General features: G+C 48.4%; 1 protein-coding gene across 1 annotated transcript in view; it reads right to left on the reverse strand.

Moving 5' to 3' along the window:
- The window catches only part of Ccdc57 (coiled-coil domain containing 57), a 99,093-nt gene that overhangs the window by 61,996 nt on the left and 17,009 nt on the right, over positions 1 to 20,088 (reverse strand). The window contains exons 4-10 of the mRNA XM_057776310.1: positions 12,309 to 12,410; positions 12,031 to 12,188; positions 11,826 to 11,900; positions 10,241 to 10,441; positions 6,963 to 7,121; positions 3,615 to 3,777; positions 2,963 to 3,097 (exon numbers count right to left, since the gene is read on the reverse strand). Coding sequence (XP_057632293.1) covers positions 2,963 to 3,097; positions 3,615 to 3,777; positions 6,963 to 7,121; positions 10,241 to 10,441; positions 11,826 to 11,900; positions 12,031 to 12,188; positions 12,309 to 12,410 — 993 coding nt within the window. The remainder of the gene's footprint in view (positions 1 to 2,962; positions 3,098 to 3,614; positions 3,778 to 6,962; positions 7,122 to 10,240; positions 10,442 to 11,825; positions 11,901 to 12,030; positions 12,189 to 12,308; positions 12,411 to 20,088) is intronic.

A 20,088-nucleotide genomic window follows, 5' to 3' on the forward strand; every position in this document is an offset into this window, starting at 1 on the left:
GGGTCTGGCCATGGTGTTTGATCACAGCAATAGTAACCTTACCTAGGACAGAAACCGGTACCAGGATAATGAGGTATCACTGTGACAGACCTGACATTGTGTTTTGGGGAGGGTTGTGGAAGGACTTTGGAACTTTGGGCTAGAAAAGTCATTGAGTGTTGAGAGCTCAGTGGCTGTTCTGTAGGAGCTGGGAAGACGAGAATGTCGAGAGCAGTGCAGAAGATGGGGGCCTGGCCTGTGAGGTTCCAGAGGGGAGTTTAAAGACTCTGCTGGGCCATTTGTTATTCTAATTAAGAGGCCGTGTTTCTGGTCAGCTGGGGTTGAAGAATTAGGGATCATTAAGAGGAGACCAGCACCTTTGCTTCACAATTGATGGGAAAATTGATGCTGGTCACCTGACGCTGAGAATTGAGTGGTTAAGAAGAGACCAGCATCGCTGAGGTGAAACCTGGGAAGGGTTTCCTGAGGGCACAGAGAAGCTGTGTTCCAGAGTCAGCCAAGGTTGTACCTCCTGCTGGCGGCCTGATGTGGTCATGTGTGTCACCGAGGTGGGACTGGCTGGCAGGCATGGAGGGACGGAGAGCAGCTGAGGCGAGGCTGAAGGTGAGGCCCCAGCATCAGTCAATGGCCCAAGACTAAAGGGGTCACGCCACAAAGACTGCAGCCCAGGTGCAGCAGAAGGTTCCAGGAGTTTGGAGATGTCAGAACCATGGGACGACAACTGTGGTCACACGAGGGCATACGACCACAGTAGCAGTCCTTCTGTGGGGATGAGTGTGTGCAGGGACGGATTACCATTATTTGTGGCACTGGGAATCAAATCTGGGACCTGGATCATGCGAGGAAAGTGCTCTCTGTGTCCTTGGCTAGTAACATTTTCATTTGTTTTCGATAGAGAGCCTATGTAGTCCATGCTGGCCTTGAACTCACGATTTTCTTCCCTCAGCTGCCTGAGTGCTGAAATCACAGCACGTGCCACACACCTGCCTAAATTTTAAATACTGTGTGTGTCCATGTGTATTACATGCTGGTGTGTACAGGTGTGTCCATGTGTATTACATGCTGGAGTGTACAAGTGTGTCCATGTGTATTACATGCTGGTGTGTACAGGTGTGTCCATGTGTATTACATGTTGGTGTATACAGGTGTGTTCATGTGTATTACATGTTGGTGTGTACAGGTGTGCCCACGTGTATTACATGCTGGTGTGTACAGGTGTGTCCATGTGCATTACATGTTGGTGTATACAGGTGTGTCCATGTGTATTGCATGCTGGTGTATACAGGTGTGTCCATGTGTCCATGTGTATTACATGCTTGTGTGTACAGGTGTGTCCATGTGTATTACATGCTGGTGTGTACAGCTGTGCCCATGTGTATTACATGCTGGTGTGTACAGCTGTGCCCATGTGTATTACATGCTGGTGTGTACAGGTGTGCTCATGTGTATTACATGCTGGTGTGTACAAGTGTGCTCATGTGTATTACATGCTGGTGTGTACAGCTGTGCCCATGTGTCATCGTGTGGAGTCCAGGAGCAGCACTGGATGACTCTGTAGATTTAGGTTCCTGTGGTCACACGGCAAGCACTTTGTCAGTCGAACCGTAACCCTATCCCTTCAAATATCCTTATGTTGGGGGTGGATGGGGTTTGAGGCAGGGTCTCAATATATAACTCTGGTTGTCCTGGAACTCACTTTGTAGACCAGGCTGGTCCCAAACTCACAGTTCTTCTGGGATTAAAGGGAGGAACTTTAATTCTTTACCATGCCGGCCCTTGAAATATCTGTAACTATGACCAAGCCCCATTGCATGCGACAGAGGGAATCCTGCCCACCTGGTCCTCCATGGCAACAGACGCAATAGGCAGAGAAATGAATCAATGAGGACTGATTGGGTAGGGAGGTAGAACCAAGGGAAGTGTGTAGGGACTTTATAGGGTGGAAAATGCTTGTCGGAAATGGACATGGTACAGTCTCTCATCAATCTCACTGCTCAGAGTGCTAGGACCTTCACTTCACCACACTGAGGGGAGAGTACACCTCAAAAAAAAAAAAAAACCAGCAAGGGAAACAAAATCATTTGCAGGTCTGGGATAATGCTATTTCCTGCCTCTCTCCATCTAAGGCTGCCTCTAGCCCCCCCCCCCCCCCGTCCCCCTGAGCCCCCGCCCTGAGCCCTCCCAGCCCCCTGCCTAGGAATTTAGTCCTGCTAACAACTGCAACAGCTTAGGCAGATTGGTCTCCATTGCGGTAGTATCCACCTCTATGAGGAAGAGACTTGGGGCCAGTGCAATGGCTTTATAGGTAAAGACGCTTGCTGCAAGCCCAGAAGTCTGAGGTCCTCAAAACCCACATAAAAGTGGAAGGCAAGGCCGGGCGTTGGTGGCGCACGCCTTTAGTCCCAGCACTCGGGAGGCAGAGGCAGGTGGATCTCTGTGAGTTCGAGACCAGCCTGGTCTACAAAGGGAGTTCCAGGACAGGTTCCAAAGCTACAGAGAAACCCTGTCTCGAAAAAACCAAAAAAAAAAAAAAAAAAAAGTGGAAGGCAAGAAACAACTCCACAAGTTGCCCTCTGACCTTCGGATGCTTGTCGTGGCTTCTCCAACAACAATAATAAATAAAGATAAAGTTAAGAGACGGAGTTAGCAAATTAATGGTCTCAGGAGGTAAAGTCTCAGCATTTAACGATGAGCGGTTTGGAAGACTCAACAGTGACTTGACACTGCCCCCTAGTGTCGAGTGGCGCCTTTGGCTGTAGACTGTAGGGCTAAAGAGCAGAGAACTCCTCGCACTGGAACGCCCACTCTAAGGCTGTAAAGCTCTGGACTTGCCCTCGTTGGGGCAACTGCTGTTGAGAGGGACTGGACCGAGAAAGTCCAAGACGACCTAGTGGACACGGAAGTCTCTTCCGCAGCTGTGGACGGAGGGAAGGACGGCTCTTCAAGCCAGCAGGGGGCTCACCTGTGCCTCCTGTCCGGGGACTAGCCCGTGTGTCCGCAGAGTCTCCACAGCCTGGTCTCGTTCCAGTGACACAGCCTTTAGCAATGTCTCCTGCTGACACAGCACCTTCTCTGTCTCCTGGAGCTTAGCAGCAACCTGGGGAAACGTCTATCAGTGGGCGGAGACCAGCACCCTCCTGCTAGAGAGTGGACAGCAGGAGCAAACGCACAGCCACAAGACAAGATTTACAAGCAGCACTCAGAGCGCCAGGGTCACCTAGTGGTGGGGCAGGACTTTCTGTTCAGCTATGGTACCGAGTTTGCCCTGGTCAGGGAGGGGCCGGCTCAGCACTCTCAAAACCATGCCACAGCTAAGGGAAACAGTGAATACATTTGGGGATAGGGCAGAGACTTATTTGTATTCAGATTGGCCTTGAACTTGGGATCCTCCCTTTTCCTCCCCCCTCCCCAGCAGCTGGGATTACAGGGCCCTATCACTGCACCAGTGTGGCTGTGACTCACTGCTATAAATTAATTGGTATTTAAGGCTTTGTGTTTTCTGAGTTAAAAAATAATATGGCAAGGGCCACACCCATCTTCTACAGTACTGCATAGACGCCACACCATCTTCTGCAGTACTGCATGGACGCCACACCCAGAACTAGCCAACGCACCTGGTCTCTGGCCTTGGTCAGCCCTTGGATCAAAGTCTCTGATTTCTGGATCTGGTCTCGCTCAACATCATCGCAACGGCGCTGCCAGTCTAGGCCCAGCTGCACCTGGTCGCGCTCTAGGCTCTGTTCCCTTTCCACTGCCAGGGACAGTTGCTGCTTGTACCTATAGACACAGTTCAATGTCCCACGTTGTGAAATATTTTAAGATGTGTTACATTTGTTTATGCTGTGGAACATTTGTTTTAATGATGCAAAGATGTGTTGCATTATTTTATGTTGCATTTGTTTAACTCTGTGAATCTGTGTTACTCTGCCTGTCTAAAACACCTGATTGGTCTAATAAAAAGCTGAATGGTCAGTAGCTAGGCAGGAGAAAGGATAGGTGGGGCTGACAGGCAGAGAAGATAAAGAGGAGGAAAAATCTGGGAAAAGGAGATGGAGGATCAAGAAAAGGAGGAGGACTCCTGGGGCTGGCCACCCCGCTACCAGCAAGCCATGAAGTAAGAAGTGAAGAAAGAGATGGCTCAGTGGTTAAGAGCATTGCCTGCTCTTCCAAAGGTCCTGAGTTCAATTCCCAGCAACCACATGGTGGCTCACAACCATCTGAAATGAGATCTGATGCCCTCTTCTGGCCTGGAGGCAGACACACAGACAGAATATTGTATACATAATAAATAAATAAAATATTTTTAAAAAAGAAAGAAAGATGCAGAATTAGAGAAAGGTGAAAGTCCAGAGGCAAAAGGTAGATGGGATAATTTAAGTTACGGAAAGCTGGTTAGAAATAAGTTAAGGCTGGGCATTCATAAAAAAGAATAAACTTCTATGTGTATTTATCTGGGAGCTGGGAGGCAGGTCCCTCAAAGAGCAAAAAACAAAGAGCAAAAAAATCAAACTACAGCCGGGCGGTGGTGGCGCACACCTTTAATCCCAGCACTCGGGAGGCAGAGGCAGGCGGATCTCTGGGAGTTCGAGGCCAGCCTGGTCTACAAGAGCTAGTTCCGGAACGGGCACCAAAGCTACAGATAAACCCTGTCTCAAAAAACCAAAAAAAAAAAAAAAAAAAAAAAAAAAAAAAAATCAAACTACACCATGTTAACTTTCTTTCCTGAGGTCCCTTCAACATGAAGAGCAGGATGAGGGGCTGACATGATGCTCTTCCGTGTCCTTCCCATCTCAAGCGTAGCTTGTGCTGAGGTACGGGGAGAAGCTCCCCTACGGGAGACCTTGAGGAACACTAGCACCTGGGGACAGGTGAACATAACGGACAGATATCAAAATTCTCCAAATGCTGGAGAAAACGGTGCTGGAGGGAGATGGCCACAGTCAGTAGAGAGAACCAGTGTGCGAACAGGGAATTGAAGGTGTCACAGCTAAACCAGGGCTGTACTGTAAAAATCCCCTGAACAGAGAGAAAATTGGAGCATGTGCCACTGGAACACGAAAGCTGGAAGAGCAGGAGGAGCCGAGGGTCCATGTCAGACAGCAGTGAGGACAAAGGGGGCAAAAGGGCCTGGCTATACTGGTACAGAACCCAGCACGACCAGCGAGCAGCCAGTCTATACTGGTACAGAACCCAGCATGACCAGTAAGCAGCCGGCACAACTCTAAATGCAGACGTACTCGACATTAGGGCTACAGACAGAGCCGAGAGGGAGCCACACCTAAGCACGGTTATTCTGTTCTCTAACTGACAGAACCAGTGGGCAGATCACAAGGACATGGGAGACAAGAACATTGTTAGCCACCAGAGTGGTACAGGTGACATTTTCAGAGCCCAGACTGCAACAAGAGCATGCTTTATCCTTTAGGGCTACTTAGCCAGCCATCAGGGCAGAGCACATTCCAAAGCCACAAAACAGATCACAGAAGAAATAAGTTGTACAAGATGCATTCCACATGCACGGCCGGGTTAGGTCAGAATCGTGGACAAATGGAACCTGGGACTAGATCATCTCCTGGCCAGAGAAGAACATACAAGGAGACTCTATTTCAGCTGAGCAGACCAGGATTTATTGGGTGTGGCTAAGCTGTGTTTGAAAAAAACCTTATACCACAAATCGTATCTGATGGAAGAATGGATGTCTCAGAGTAAATCATCTTGGCTCCACTGTCAGGATCAATCAGAACAAATAACCAAATCCAAAGGAAATAGAAGAAAGCAGTAGTAAAACTGAAAACAACAACAACAACAACAAAAACAGTTGAAAAAAAATCAAATAGAAAAGCTGGTTCTTCACAAAGATTTGAAGATCGATAGACCCGATAAGCCCGTAGTGAGGCTGGTCGGGAGTAAAGGGGAGGCCCTAAAATGCCCAGTGTGTGAGCAAGAGGGGCACACGCAGCGAGGTAACAGGAGCCAGGGATGTGCAACAGTGAGATGAAGTGGACAAAGTGGACAGACACAAAGAACCAAATGAATGGAAAAATATCAGAGAGGAAAAAAATCTTTTAAAAAAAAAAGGAAAGAAAGAAAAGAAAGAAGGAAAGAAAAGAAAGAAAAAAGGCGGCTAGTTGGGTGGTGGCACACGCCTTTAATCCCAGTACTCAGGAGGCAGATGCAGGCAGATCTCTGTGAGTTCGAGGCTAGCCTGGTCTCGAGAGCGAGTTTCTGACATCTGGAACTGCTGTCACATAGAGAAACCCTGCCTTGAAACCTGTCCCCCTTCCAGAAAATAAAAGGCAACTACGAACTCAAGCATCACAAGACTACTGAGTATCAAAAAGAATCCGCAGCATCCTAACCTCAGTGATGAAGACACCAGAGTCAAAAGTCACACTCAGACGCCCAGTCCGGGCAGCCAGCAGATGGGAGTGGCGGCAGTGGGGGCTGCAGACTTGCCGGGGTCTGGGTTAGAGGGTAGGGTGCACGTGTCTGTGGTTACCCAGATTTGTCTTGTGGACAGGGCTTTACATATGCCCGAGTCCTTACAATGAACAGGGAACACATTTTTAAATTTAAATTTATTTTCTTTCTCTCTCTCTCTCTTTCTTTTTTTTTTTTTTTTTGAGGCAGGGTCTCTCTATGTAGCCTTGGATGTCCCAGAATGCTGTGCTGTCATTGAACTCATGAAAGTCTGCCCCTGCCTCTGCTTCCAGAGTGCTAGGGTTAAAGCTAAAACACAAGCGTGTTGAAGGCAGAGGAAGTGGCCACTCCTCAACACCCACCAGCCCTTTGGCTGCTTTCCTTGAAGCCTGAGATTCTTCATCTCAAAGGTGTCTGGGCATGCCCTCTTGCTAGGACGTCTGCTCTCTTGACCACCACCATCTGCTTATGTCTCTCTTACTGATCCTCCCAAGTCTCCTTCCCTGCAGTTCCAATCCCAAGGACCTGCCTTGGGACAGTACCTGTCTATGTCCTTCTGGAACCTGGCCACCTGTGCCTTGAGCTTCCCCTCTTCTTCCTGTAGCATCTGGACCTGAAGGTCTTTGGAGACAGCCTCCTTGGACATCTGAGTGATCTGGGCATCCCAGGCAGCTTTCAAAGCTGCCGCGTCTTCATGAAGTCTGCACGGGAAGAAGTGTGTGAATCCAGCTAGGTTCCCTTACACTCCCTCAGCTTCTATATAGACTTGGAGGAATGCACACATAACTGCCCGGTCCGCGCAGAAAAGCCACAGCATGGTTCTACTCAGTAAGAAACATCTAACAGTCAACCATGCGAACGTTAACACATTGACTATAAAGGGTTAAATTACGCAGAGTGGAGAGCTGATCGGCACCCACAGCCTATGAGGAAGTCCCAGCACAGCCCCTAACACATTTCAGTGACAAGTACAAGAGGATTCCAGAGTCTGCTAATTAGCTTGGCAGTAAGTGCTGCTGGGACATTTTCCCCAGGAACACAGGCCCTCTTTAGGGAAGGCATTGTGCTGATCTAAGCAAGACCATCCCTCCTCAGAGGGACAACTCTGTTCCTGTCACAGGATTCACCAGGGATCACATCCCTGAGCACAGACCTCTTGAGCCAAGCAGACTGTGAGTAGCAGCTGCTTGTCATGCAGCTACTCAAGTGAGGCTGCCCTCGATCACGGAACCCAGCATCGGTGCTTCAAACCTGGTCTGTGCCAACATCTCTACACGTTTTGGGAGTCTGGCCGTCTGTGCTGGTTATCTGGTACCGAGCAGACAGACCTAGAAACGCATACCTCGTCACATCTCGCCAACATCCCCAGCACCAGCACAGAAACAGCTGGCCAGTGACCTGTGTCCACTGTAGCCTCCTCTTCACACTCTACCTCACTCCCCAAGCATTCGGCCCAGATTGGGTGCCAGGCTATGACTGCCGCACCCTTACATGGAGACCAGTAGACACTGACCATTCCAAGTGAAGCAGGCGGGTCACCACTAAACCCGTTTTTATCCTAATCCTACGTGTTTACCCAGGGGTCCTCAAACAAACCCACTGAGCGGGAAATCTGCTAAGCACTGAGGTTGTCACTGAACGCCAGTGCGTGCTCCGGACAGAGACAAGAATGGTATCTGAACTCCCAGAAGTAAGAACAGTGCCCTGTCAGCGTAGTAATAACTCTTTTATTTTATTTTATTTTGATCTTTAGAGACAGGGTTTCTCTGTAGCTTTTGGTTCCTGTCCTGGAACTAGCTCTTGTAGACCAGGCTGGCCTCGAACTCAGAGAGATCCGCCTGCCTCTGCCTCCCGAGTGCTGGGATTAAAGGCGTGCGCCACCACCGCCCAGCTAGTAATAACTCTTAATAAGCAAAAAATACTTAGAGATAGAAACTAAAAGATAGTTAAAACTGGGTGTGGCATATAATTCCAGCACTTGGGAGGCTAAGGCAGGAGGATTGTGAATTCCAGGCTATCCAGTACTATATATATAGTGAGACCCTCTCTCCAAACAAAGACAATCACATGTAGTTTTAGGCTTCAAGAGGAGGCAGGAAGCAGCCAGGCTCCATGAGGTCCCAGCATTGCAGCTACACTGATAGGGGGAAAGGCAACAGCAATGACCCAGCATCCCACACCCACAGCGCGCTGGGGCATCGCTGGCTCATCAAGGTGGCTGCCTTGGCTCTTACCTCACTGATCGATCAAGAGCATGCTGGACTTAACCAAGTAACGTGGAACGAGCGTTTTAAAGTACAATATAAATTTGTTTTTTGTTTTTGTTTTCGTTTTGTTTTTGAGATAGGGCTTCTCTATGTAGCCCTGGGCATCCTGGAACTCTGTGGACTAGGCTGACCTTGAACTCACAGAGATCCACCTGCCTCTGCTCCCTGCGTGTTAGGATTACAGGTGTGTGCCACTATCATCTGGCCAATTTATAATTTCTTATTTTTCTGTTATGTGTATGGGTATTTTGTCTGCATGTGAGTGCTGAGGGTTGAACTCGGATCCCCTGGAGGAGTGGTTAGCACTCTTAACCACTGAGCCATCTCGCTAGCCCATGTGGAATAAACTTTAATTTCCTGAAACATCATAGTTCTAAGATCTACTTCTTCCCCTAACAGAAATGTAATTCGGCAGTTATTTTCTGTTAGAAAAAAAAAGATTGAAATACCCCCATCCCAAAGACACACCCAGCTGCAAGTCTGAGAGCATGGCGTCAGTGTTTCTACTGAACACAGTGTCCCCACAGCCATTTCCTCACCACCCAGGATGGGGGCGCAGGGCTGCACGCCCAGCGCTGTTACGACAGTCTCCCGGCTGACGAGGCACAGGTGGAGCAGATTGCCCAAACACTCTGGCCTGGATTGGATACTGGAGCACTGGGAAGCCCGAGGGAGGAGAGCAGAGGTCTCCCACACAATATAGACAAAACAAATGTAAAACCCAGAGCTGTGTGGTCCTCAAATTCCAATTCTGTTCATATCCACAAGAGTTGAAAGCAAAGTCTATAAGGAAGGTCAGCCTGCCCGTGCAGACAGCAGCGCTGTCCACGCTCAACAGGCCAGAGGTCGACCCTGGGTGACGCCCCCCCAGGAGGTCTCTCAATGGGACCTGTGGCTCAATATTATGAGGCTAGCTGGACCACGAGTCCCCCACGGCTTCTGGAGATAATGGATGGTTTCACAATCACAGTGATTTAAAAGAGAGTGGCAATCTACAAACATGGGTGAACGCACCTTGGGGACTCGAGTCTCTGTGACAGGCCAGTCACAGAAGAGCCAGTGCCATACAATTACAACATGTGCTGTTCCTAGGGTAGCAGATTCACAGAGAAAGCCGCTGGGAGGCTAGGGAAGGGGGGAAGCCAGCGCTGCATGGGAACAGTCTGGCCAATGGCTGGCATCCGACATGGTGGCACACACTTGCAGTCCCAGCACTTGGGAGGTGGACACACAAGGATTATAAATTCAAGGTCAACTAAGGTTATAGGGCAAGTTCTGGACTAACTTTGGTCAAATGAGACCTTGTCTTAGAAAAAGCAAAAACTAAAGACAAACTTTGTTATGTATACTTTACCACAAATAATCATAAATATAAAAACTACATAATTAAAAAGAAAACATTAAGAGAAATGGTTAGAAAAAAATGGCCAGAAAGTCCCAAAGTCCCTCCCACCTACTGTATACAATTTCCGTTGGTCTAAAATGGCCCATGCCTGGCCAGGGCACAGGCACACAGGGCTGTTGGGCCAGGCAGGCCAGAGGGAGTGGCTCACTTGTCAATAAGGGCATTCTTTTCTTTGGCATCATCAGCTCGCGTCCACTCGGCCCTGCGCAGTTGCCCCTCCAGGGTTTCACAGTGGGCTTGCAGCTGCAGCACCCTGGCCTCCAGCGCTCGCAGCTGCTCTGCATGAGCTCTCTTCACTGCTGCCAGCACTGCATCTTTCTCCCTGGCTTCACGGTCAAGCTCTTCGTGTCTGGAACAAAGGGAAGGGCCCCACCGGGGTTCACTCAGTGCCCTGGAGTCTCCAAAGTGTCTGCCATCTATTCTCACACTACAGGATCCCCTGACAGGATGCCGGCTTTACAGGAGTGACTTGGGGGTGAGCTTGCTCTTCCTATGTAAGCAGCTATTCTTAGATGCCAGGGTCCTGGATGGCCCCCAAAGCTGACAAGACAGACACCAAAACAGTTCACAAAGCACTCTTAGCTCACCACCGAGACCGTGACCAGCCCATGGAGGGCACAGGAGCACTCTTAGCTCACCATTAGGATGGTGTGTTATCGCTACAGTTACTGTGTTTCCTTTGGAAGAGAAAGTAAATGATTCTTGCCCTGGGGGCTAAAACCCTAGAGCTGGAGCTTCTAGCCGAGCTCACTCATGGGGCCTCTCACCCCATCCCCAACCCACTCCTTGTTGACTGTGCTGTTCCAGCACCTCCTGAACCCCACGATAGCCTGGGGGAGGGGCAATGCTTCAATGGCCCTGCTGAAGTCCCCACCTTGAGCCAACACACCACCTACTTCCTGGGTGTCCCAGACACCTTGGCAACAAGAAGCAGCTGCTGCGGTTGGCTGGGTCCCAGGCTACTCTGGTCACAGGCTATGTCAGCAGGAAAAAGGGAGCTCAGAGAATCTACAGCCATGAGAATAAGAGGTGGCTGCATCAACATGGTAAAGTGTGGGGCTACAGTCTAAAATTTATAGTTAATAAAACATTCAATGCCAGGCGGTGGTGGCGCACGCCTTTAGTCCCAGCACTCGGGAGGCAGAGGCAGGCGGATCTCTGTAAGTTTGAGGCCAGCCTGGTCTAGAAGAGCTAGTTCCAGGACAGGAACCAAAGAGCTACAGAGAAACCCTGTCTCGGAAATCAAAAAAAAAAAAAAAAAAAAATTCAAGTTTTAAATGTTAACTTTCAACTTTTTAAATATTTATTTAGTGGTGGGCATTGTGTGAAGTCACGTGTGTGAAGTCAGTTCTCTTCTTTAACCGCATGGATTCCAGAGAGGGAACTCTGGCCCTCGCTTGCTATGGTGGCAAAGATTTTATGTACAGAGCAAGCTCACTCACCCGTAAAAGTTAACTTTTAACTAAGGCTATACTATTTAAAAGCCTGTTTGGGCACTGAAGATTAGATCCAGAATTTCAGGCATGCTAAGCTTGTGCTTTACCAATGACCGGGAGTCCTGGCCCTTAAAGCATTTTAAGTTTTGAGATGTTGAAAGTCTAATCCTCTCTGAGGAAGTAGAGCCTGGAGCCAAAGCATCACGTGAGCACAGGCTACCCGTCACAGGGCCCTTGTTGCCAGCGACTACAACCCAGACTCTCTCCCAGAGCCCCCATCCAGGCACAAATACTCACTTCCTCCTGACAGTGTCCTCGGCTCTCTTACTTGCCAGCTGTACAGAGTGAAGCTTCTCCTCCAAGTCCTTTATCCTGAACAAAAATTGTATCAGTAGGAGCAGTTACAGAAGAGGCCGAAGCCAAGAGCTGGCATAGCTAGGAAGGCAGGGCCACCAGGATCTAGCCCTGATGGCCACAGTGCCCGGGAGGAGAACCCACACACCGAGCATCCTTCATGGCCTCCAGATTCTGGAACTCCAGGGCATGGCCCTGTAGCCTCCTCTCCAACTCGATATGCTCTGCCTCTGCCTTCTGCAGACTCTCTGTGGCCTGTGTCCCAGCTTCTCTCAGAGCCTGCAGCTCTTTGTTCAGTAGCTTCACCTAGGAAAGTCCGGGGGAGCAGCTGTGGGAGGTGCTGAGGTGCTCGCAGCGCAGATCAAAGCTGGCAACAGTGAACTGGAGAGCTAGAAAGCCCGCGAAAGCCCCAGCAGGGACGGTTACCTTGAGCTCATGGGCCAAGACCACATTGCTCATGTCATCTGCCCTCAGCTGGAACTCGTGCTCCCGTCTCTGCATCTCAGATTCAAACTCCAGCAGCAGCTCCTGGAACAAGCGAGTGGGGGGTGAAGGAGGGCAGCGACCTCAGAAACCTCGGGTCAGGCTTGAGACCACGGTCTGTTGTGAACCGCAATGTCTTTATAGCACATACAAAGTTTGTTCTGCACGCATGATAGTTACCTACAGAAAACAAAGGCTTCGTGTTTTCCTACCACCATTCTTCAATATGTATCTTTATAGACCTTTGGTTTTTATTACGGAAGAATGCTAAATTTTAAAAGTTTTCTGTCTGTCCGGGTAGTAGTGGTGCACGTCTTTAGTCCTAGTACTTGGAAGGCAGCGGCAGGCGGATCTCTGTGAGTTTGAGGCCGGGATAGTCAGAGCTGTTTCACATATACGTTGTCATTTGCCTGCATGTATGTCTGCACTACAAGTGTGCCTGGTGCCCTTGGAGGCCAGAAGACGGCATCAGATTCCCTAGAACTGGAGTTACAGTTGGTTATGAGCTGCCACATGGATGCTGGGAATTGAACCTGGGACTTCTGCTTTAAACCACCGAAACATCTCTCCAGACCACGGACAAACTTCTATCACTTTGTACTATTTTTATGTAAAGCAATCTTCTCATCATTGATATCAAAATATCAACCAGCTCTGAAAAAAGCTTGAAGATGCTTGATGTTCTAAGTATCAAGTAGTCAGCCAAGATTTCATCATTTGTGAAAAATAAACAAGCACATCCAATTCATTAGTAGGCAAATTTGCTTTCTTTGTTAATAAATGGTCAAATTAAATGTAAACTAAAGTTTTCTTTGTTTTTGTTTTTGATAGGGTCTTACTATGTAGCACTGCCTGGCCTGGAACTTACTATGTACTATGTAAATTTTTTAAAATATGTACCAGTGTTTTGCCTGCATGTATGTCTGCGCACTGCATGAGTGTCTAGGGCTTGCTTGCATCAGATCCAATGGAACTGGAGTTACAGTTTTTAGCCCCCAAGTGGGTGCTGAGAATTGGACCCAGCTCCTCTGGAAGAGCAGCCAGAGCTCTTCATCACTGAGCCATCTCTCCAGCCCCAATAACTTGCTGTTTAGACCAGGCTGGCCTTGGATTTAGAGATCCACCTTCCTGTGCTCTCAGGTGCTAGGGCTAAAGGTGTGCACCACCAAGCCTGGCACCCAAAGACTGTTTTATTTCTTCACATTTATCCACTTGCAGGTGTGTATGTCTGCACATGTGCACACTGTGGAGAGGTCAGAGGACAACTTGCTGGAGTCAGCTCTCTGCTTCTACCACGTGAGTTCTAGGGACAGAAATCAGGTTGGCAGGCTTGGCAGCAAGTGCTTTTACTCAATGAACCATCTTGCCAGCCAAGAAAGATTTTAAATTAACTTTATCTATGATTTATTACCAGTAACTGTGTGATTTACGTTTCTGTTTTATATACTAATATATATCAAGCTACATAAAAATTTCTCAGGTAAGTGGGGCAGTGGTGATGCACGCCTTTAATCCCAACACTTGAGAGGCAGAGACAGACAGATCTCTATGATTTTGAGGCCAGCCTGGTCTACAGAGTGAGTTCCAGGACAGCCAGGGCTACAGAGAGAAACTCTGTCTCAAAAAACAAACAAATAAAAATTCTCAGGTAAAATGGGGCAATAAACAAAACCATTTTAAGAAGCCTCTCTCAGCCAGAAGGTGGTGGGGCACACCTTTAATCCCAGTACTCAGGAGGCAGAAGCAGGTGGATCTCTGTGAGTTTGAGGCCAGCCTGGTCTACAAAAGCTAGTTCCAGGACAGGCTCTAAACCCATCTCAAAAAACAAAACAAAACAAAACAAAAAGGAACCTCTCTCTAAGGGAGCAGCGGCTCATGGGTGCTGCCCTCAAAAGGGCTGGTGTGGCTCCCTCAGTTGGGTCAGCATGCGGGCTGCACAGTCACCGCCATCAGGGCAGCACACACATTACGCACATCTCCTCGTTTCTCTGACATGGTGAGGTCAGCCATGGGGTCCTTGGCTGATGAGAGTGTTCGGATGCTCCAGCTACCAGTAATCCACAGCGGCCTAATTTCTCTGCTACCTAGTAGAGTGTTCCATGCTCCAGTGACCCACACCGCCCTAATTTCCCTACTACCTCGTGTCAGTTGTCCTTCACCTCATTCTGGGAGCCCCTGGGAGGACTGAGCGCTCAGGAGCGTGTGAGCCCCTGTTGATCTGGGCCCTGCCCTGCCCACCACCAGACTCTGGCCCTGAAAGCAGGGCTGAGGGGGCACAGATGCAGCTGTGAGGGAGCTGCCCCCATCCCTTGCCTGTGGAGCACACCGTCCAGCCTGGGCAGACAGGCCCCATACAAATGTGTGCACCATGAATTCTGCCCCTGCTGCTCACGTACCTGCTTAGGAAGCTGTAGAAAGCATGACTGAAAAATCACATTTCAGGTTTTCAGTCCCTTGAAAGGTAAATGTGAAATATGAACAGTCACCTGAGTGACCTTACTGGAATCAGAATACTACAATCATTATTATAAATTACAGAATCATGGGGTAATAGCTTAGTGGTAGGATGCTTGCCTGTTATGTGTGATGCCCTGGATTCTGTTCCAAGCATAGAGACAAACAAAAAAAGGAAGGAAGGAAGGAAGGAAGGAAGGAAGGAAGGAAGGAAGGGAGAGAAAGGGGGTGAGAGAGGGGGCAGAGGGAGAGAGGGAGGGAAAGGTGGGAGGTGAGTTGGTGGAATATACCCGTAACCACGGAACTTGGGAGGCAAAGACAGACAAGTTCTAGTCAGCCTCGGCTACATGGTAGGAACCTCTCTCAAATGATCCACACCAAAACCAGCCAACTAATCAATGGCAGCAAACCCACAAATCATGAAACATTGTTTTTTTCTGAACAAAACCCACAAGGGAAGTTCTGCAGGCTGTGGCTACCAGAGAACAGGGATCCATACTACAACATCGAGTCAGTGCCGCCACCTTCTGGTCCTGCTGGTCAGTCAACATGACAAGCAGACTTGTCCGGCCTCTCACTGTCCTCCTTGTGCCCTTCTCTCAACAACTAGCGGTCACCCTGTGTGCTCAGACCAAACTGAGGTGTCCGTGTCAACCGCCTCTTCATCAGCGTGTCAGAAATCCCACAGGCTCCCCTCTAAGCATATCGAAAGCTGGCCTGTTCTCATCCGCTCGGGCCTACTGCCCAGGCATGTCCTATCAGCCTTCTGACGACTTCTCCCACTTCTGGACCAGAGATCCTCAATCTTGTCAGTGCTCTGCACAAAAGCCCAGGGCTCCCCATGCTGCTCTGGTTCCTGTAAGGCCCTGCAGGCCAACATTCATTCCTCACATGAACATGAACTCTAGTTTCTAGGTATCCCTGTGCACAAAGGCAGGTGCTTGTCCTCCCCCTGCTGACTCCCCCACCCTGCCCCCAATGCCTAATGGCCCTTCTTGACCGCTCACTCTACCTGAAAGCGAATCCAACCACACCCCACACCTGACCCTCCTGTTTCACCATGTCCATGCTAGGAAGGCTAGGATCTTTTTTTTTTTTTTGGTTTTTCGAGACAGGGTTTCTCTGTGGTTTTGGAGCCTGTCCTGGAACTAGCTCTTGTAGACCAGGATGGTCTCGAACTCACAGAGATCCACCTGCCTCTGCCTCCCGAGTGCTGGGATTAAAGGCGTGCGCCACCACCGCCCGGCTGAAGGCTAGGATCTTGCTCAGGTTAACTGCTTCAAGGATGTTCTTTGCTCTGTGAGGGCAGGCAATCTAGGTATGTCAGGTATTCATGCCCAACCCAGAGTCTAGAGAGCTACCAGCATGTAGCATGCATTCAGAAACATTTCCTTCAGCCGGGCGGTGGTGGTGCACACCTTTAATCCCAGCACTTGGGAGGCAGAGGCAGGTGGATCTCTGTGAGTTCGAGACCAGCCTGGTCTACAAAAGCTAGTTCCAGGACAGGCTCCAAAACCACAGAGAAACCCTGTCTCGAAATACCAAAAAAAAAAAAAAAAAGAAACATTTCCTTCAATGTCCTGTGATCCTGTGACTAACCCACAAGAAGGAAGATTTTCTTTGCACATGGTATGTGAGCAGGCCAGTTCCCAGCCATCAGTTTGTTTCACTTTATAAGAGAAAAACCATTTTTTTTAAAGATTTATTTATTGCTGGGCGTTGGTGGCGCACGCCTTTAATCCCAGCACTCGGGAGGCAGAGGCAGGCGAATCTCTGTGAGTTCAAGTCCAGCCTGGTCTACAAGAGCTAGTTCCAGGACAGGCTCCAAAACCACAGAGAAACCCTGTCTCGAAAAACCAAAAAAAAAAAAAAAAAAAAAAAAAGATTTATTTATTTATTTATTATGTATACAACATTCTGGCTCCATGTATGCCAACACGCCAGAGGAGGACACCAGATCTCATTACAGATGGTTGTGAGCCACCATGTGGTTGCTGGGAATTGAACTCAGGACCTCTGGAAGAGCAGACAGTGCTCTTAACCACTGAGCCATCTCTCCAGCCCAGAGAAAAACCATTTTTAATTGATATTTATTGAGCTCTATATTTTTCTCTGCTCCCCTCTCTACCTTTCCCCTCCCCACTCTAATCCTCCCCCAAGGTTCCCATGCTCCCAATTTACTCAGGAGATCTTGTCTTTTTCTACCTCCCATGTAGATCTATGTAAGTCTCTCTTAGTGTCCGCATTGTTGTTCAAGTTCTCTGGGATTGTGGTTTGTAGGCTGCCTTTCTTTGCTTTATGTTTAAAAACCACCTATGAGTGAGTACATGAGATAACTGTCTTTCTGTGTCTGGGTTACCTCACTCAAAATGTTTTCTAGCTCCATCCATTTTCCTGCAAAATTCAAGATGTCATTATTTCTTTCTGCTGTGTAGTCATTGTGTAAATGTACCACATTTTCCTTATCCATTCTTTGGTCGAGGGGCATTTAGGTTGTTTCTAGGTTCTGGCTATGACAAACAAAGCTGCTATGAACATAGCTGAGCACATGTCCTTGTGGCACGATTATCCTTTGAATATATACCCAAAAGTAGTATTACTGGGTCTTGAGGAAAGCTATTTCCTAATTTTCTGAGAAATCACCACACTGACATCCAAAGGGGTTGTACCAGCTTGCATTCCCACCAGCAATGCAGGAGTGTTCCCTTTCCCCCACAACCTCTCCAGCATAAGTTGTCATCAGTGTTTTTGATCATGGCCATTCTTACAGGTGTAAGATGGAATCTCAGAGTTGTTTTGATTTGCATTTCTCTGATGACTAAGGATGTTGAGCATTTCCTTAAGTGTCTTTCAGCCATTTTAGATTTCTCTGTTGAGAGTTCTCTGTTTAGGTCTGTACTCCACTTTTTTTAAAAAAACTGGATTATTTGTTCTTTTGGTGTCCAATTTCTTGAGTTCTTTGTATATTTTGGAGATCAGACCTCTGTCTGATGTGGGGTTAGTGAAGATCTTTTCCCATTCTGTAGGCTATTGTTTTGTCTTGTTGACTGTGTCCTTTGATTTACAGAAGCTTTTCAGTTTCAGGAGGTCCCATTTTTTAATTGTTTCTCTCAGTGTCTATGCTGCTGGGGTTATATTAGGAAGTGGTTCCCTGTGCCAATGTGTTCAAGTGTACTTCCCACTTTATCTTCTATAAGGTTCAGTGTGACTGGCTTTATGTTGAGGTCTTTGATCCATTTGGACTTGAGTTTTGTGCATGGTGATAGATATGGGTCTATTTTCATTCTTCTACATGTTGATATCCAGTTATGCCAGCCAGCAGAGAAAAACCACTGTTTTACTGAATCAGTTCTACTGACAAGGCTCCCCAACACGTGAGACTGTGGCCTGACCTCTCCTCACAGCTACCCCCAGTGCCAAGACTGCTCCGGGCCACACCAGGCTGGGCCGACTATTCCAGCCCACACCGGGCAGACCTTCCCAACCCTCCTGCAGGAGATATGCCGGTTTCTTCTTCCTGAGATAGGGATGCCACTGGAGACAACAGAACCCATGCTCCCTGATGTCAAAAGGACCCCGCGTGCATTCTGCTGAGTCTACGCAAACCAACTACTTACCAGACTTTCCTGCTGAAGCCCTTCTTGACTAAAGCCCCTCTCATACTGCTTTTGTGGCTCTGGTACCATCAAAAAACGGGTCATTTTTTGCACATCATAGCTGTTCAGCTATTTTTGGTGGTTGTTGACTTTCTGAGTCAGAGTCTCATTCTGTAGCCCAAGTTGGTCCAGGAACTCATGGTGACCCTTCTGCCTGTCTCCCAAGAATTAAGACTGCCAGCTTGAAACATCACATCTGGTACAATTAGTCTTTTCTTTTTTTTCTTGTTGTTTTTTTCAGACAGTTTCTCTGTGTATCCCTGGCTGTCCTAGAACTCACTCTGTAGACTAGGCTGGCTTTGAGCTCACAGAGATCCTCCTGCCTCTGCCTCCTGAGTACAGGGATTACAGGGATGCATCACCACCGCCCAGCCAATTAGTCTTTTCTTGGCCACATATTTCTGGCTCTGACTTAATGTGTAAGACTCCTGGCTGTTTCGGAAGTCAAACCCTCCCACAATGGACAAAGTTCTTGGTCCCTAAAAGAAGTGCACTGAGGGCATTCCTAGTAGATCACAAGGAAGTCCTGAGTTGTGGCAGCATCCTGAGCATTCATCCCCAGAGGCAGTGAAGAGTGACAGTGGACTCTACTTCCAGGCTGAAGGTCTTGAGAATTGCTCTTCTCAGTGCCCAGGACACAGCTGGTTCTCTGCAGGTGCCCATATACCTCTACATATCTTGCCAAAGGCACCCTTAGCCAGGGGTTAAGAAATGTGGTGGTTTGAATGAAAATGGCCCCCATAGGCTCTTATATTTGAGTGTTTAGTTCTTACCTAGTTGATGCAACTGTTTGGGAAGGGTTGGGAGGTGTGGCATTGTTGGAGGAGGTGTCACTGGGAGTGGGTTTTGATCCCAGTCTTTCTTTCTCTGCCTAGTGCTTGTGGATTAAATGTGAGCTCTCAGCCACTGCTCCAGCACCATGCCTGCCTGCTTCTCACTGTGCTTCCCACCATGATGATCATGGTCTCACCCTCTGAAAATGTAAGCAGGGCCCCAACGAAATGCTTTCTTTTGTAAATTGCCTTGGTCAGTGTCTTTTCACAACAGAAATGTAACGAAGGCCAGAAGCAAACAGATCAAAACGGCTTTCACAGTCCCACACTCTTGGAAAGGGCAGATGTGGAGGCAGCAAGGCCGATTTCTGGCTTCGGCTTCTCCAGTGTCTTAAACACAATTCTAGGGGAGCACACGAGTCTGTGTTCTGCACACTGTGGACGATGCTATTACGTGAAGGGCCCAGCTTCTAACAGAAGTGAAGGAGACCCTGTCCACCATCATGGACACAGTAGCAGCAGCGTCACTGAACGTGGACTCTGTGTGTAAATCCTCAGGCTATGTTCTCCCTGCATCCCAGCTCGTTGAGGCTCTGGGTGGTACAGGCTGGCCTGGAATCACAGAGATTCATGTACCTCTGCTGACATTAAAGTTGTGCACCACTAAGCCTGGCTTCTAGATCCTTTTTGTGAGAAAACTTTTGGTCAGCCACTGGGTCTTGGAATAAACTGAACACTTGGCCATAAGCCCTCAATTTACCATGTGACTCCAGCTGGTTCATCATCTGATCCACTAAGCTATCCTTTGGTATTTGCTGCAATACACTGTAAGGAAAACTG

Source organism: Chionomys nivalis, chromosome 7 (assembly GCF_950005125.1).
Source record: "Chionomys nivalis chromosome 7, mChiNiv1.1, whole genome shotgun sequence".
In the NCBI taxonomy this organism is placed as follows: domain Eukaryota; kingdom Metazoa; phylum Chordata; class Mammalia; order Rodentia; family Cricetidae; genus Chionomys; species Chionomys nivalis.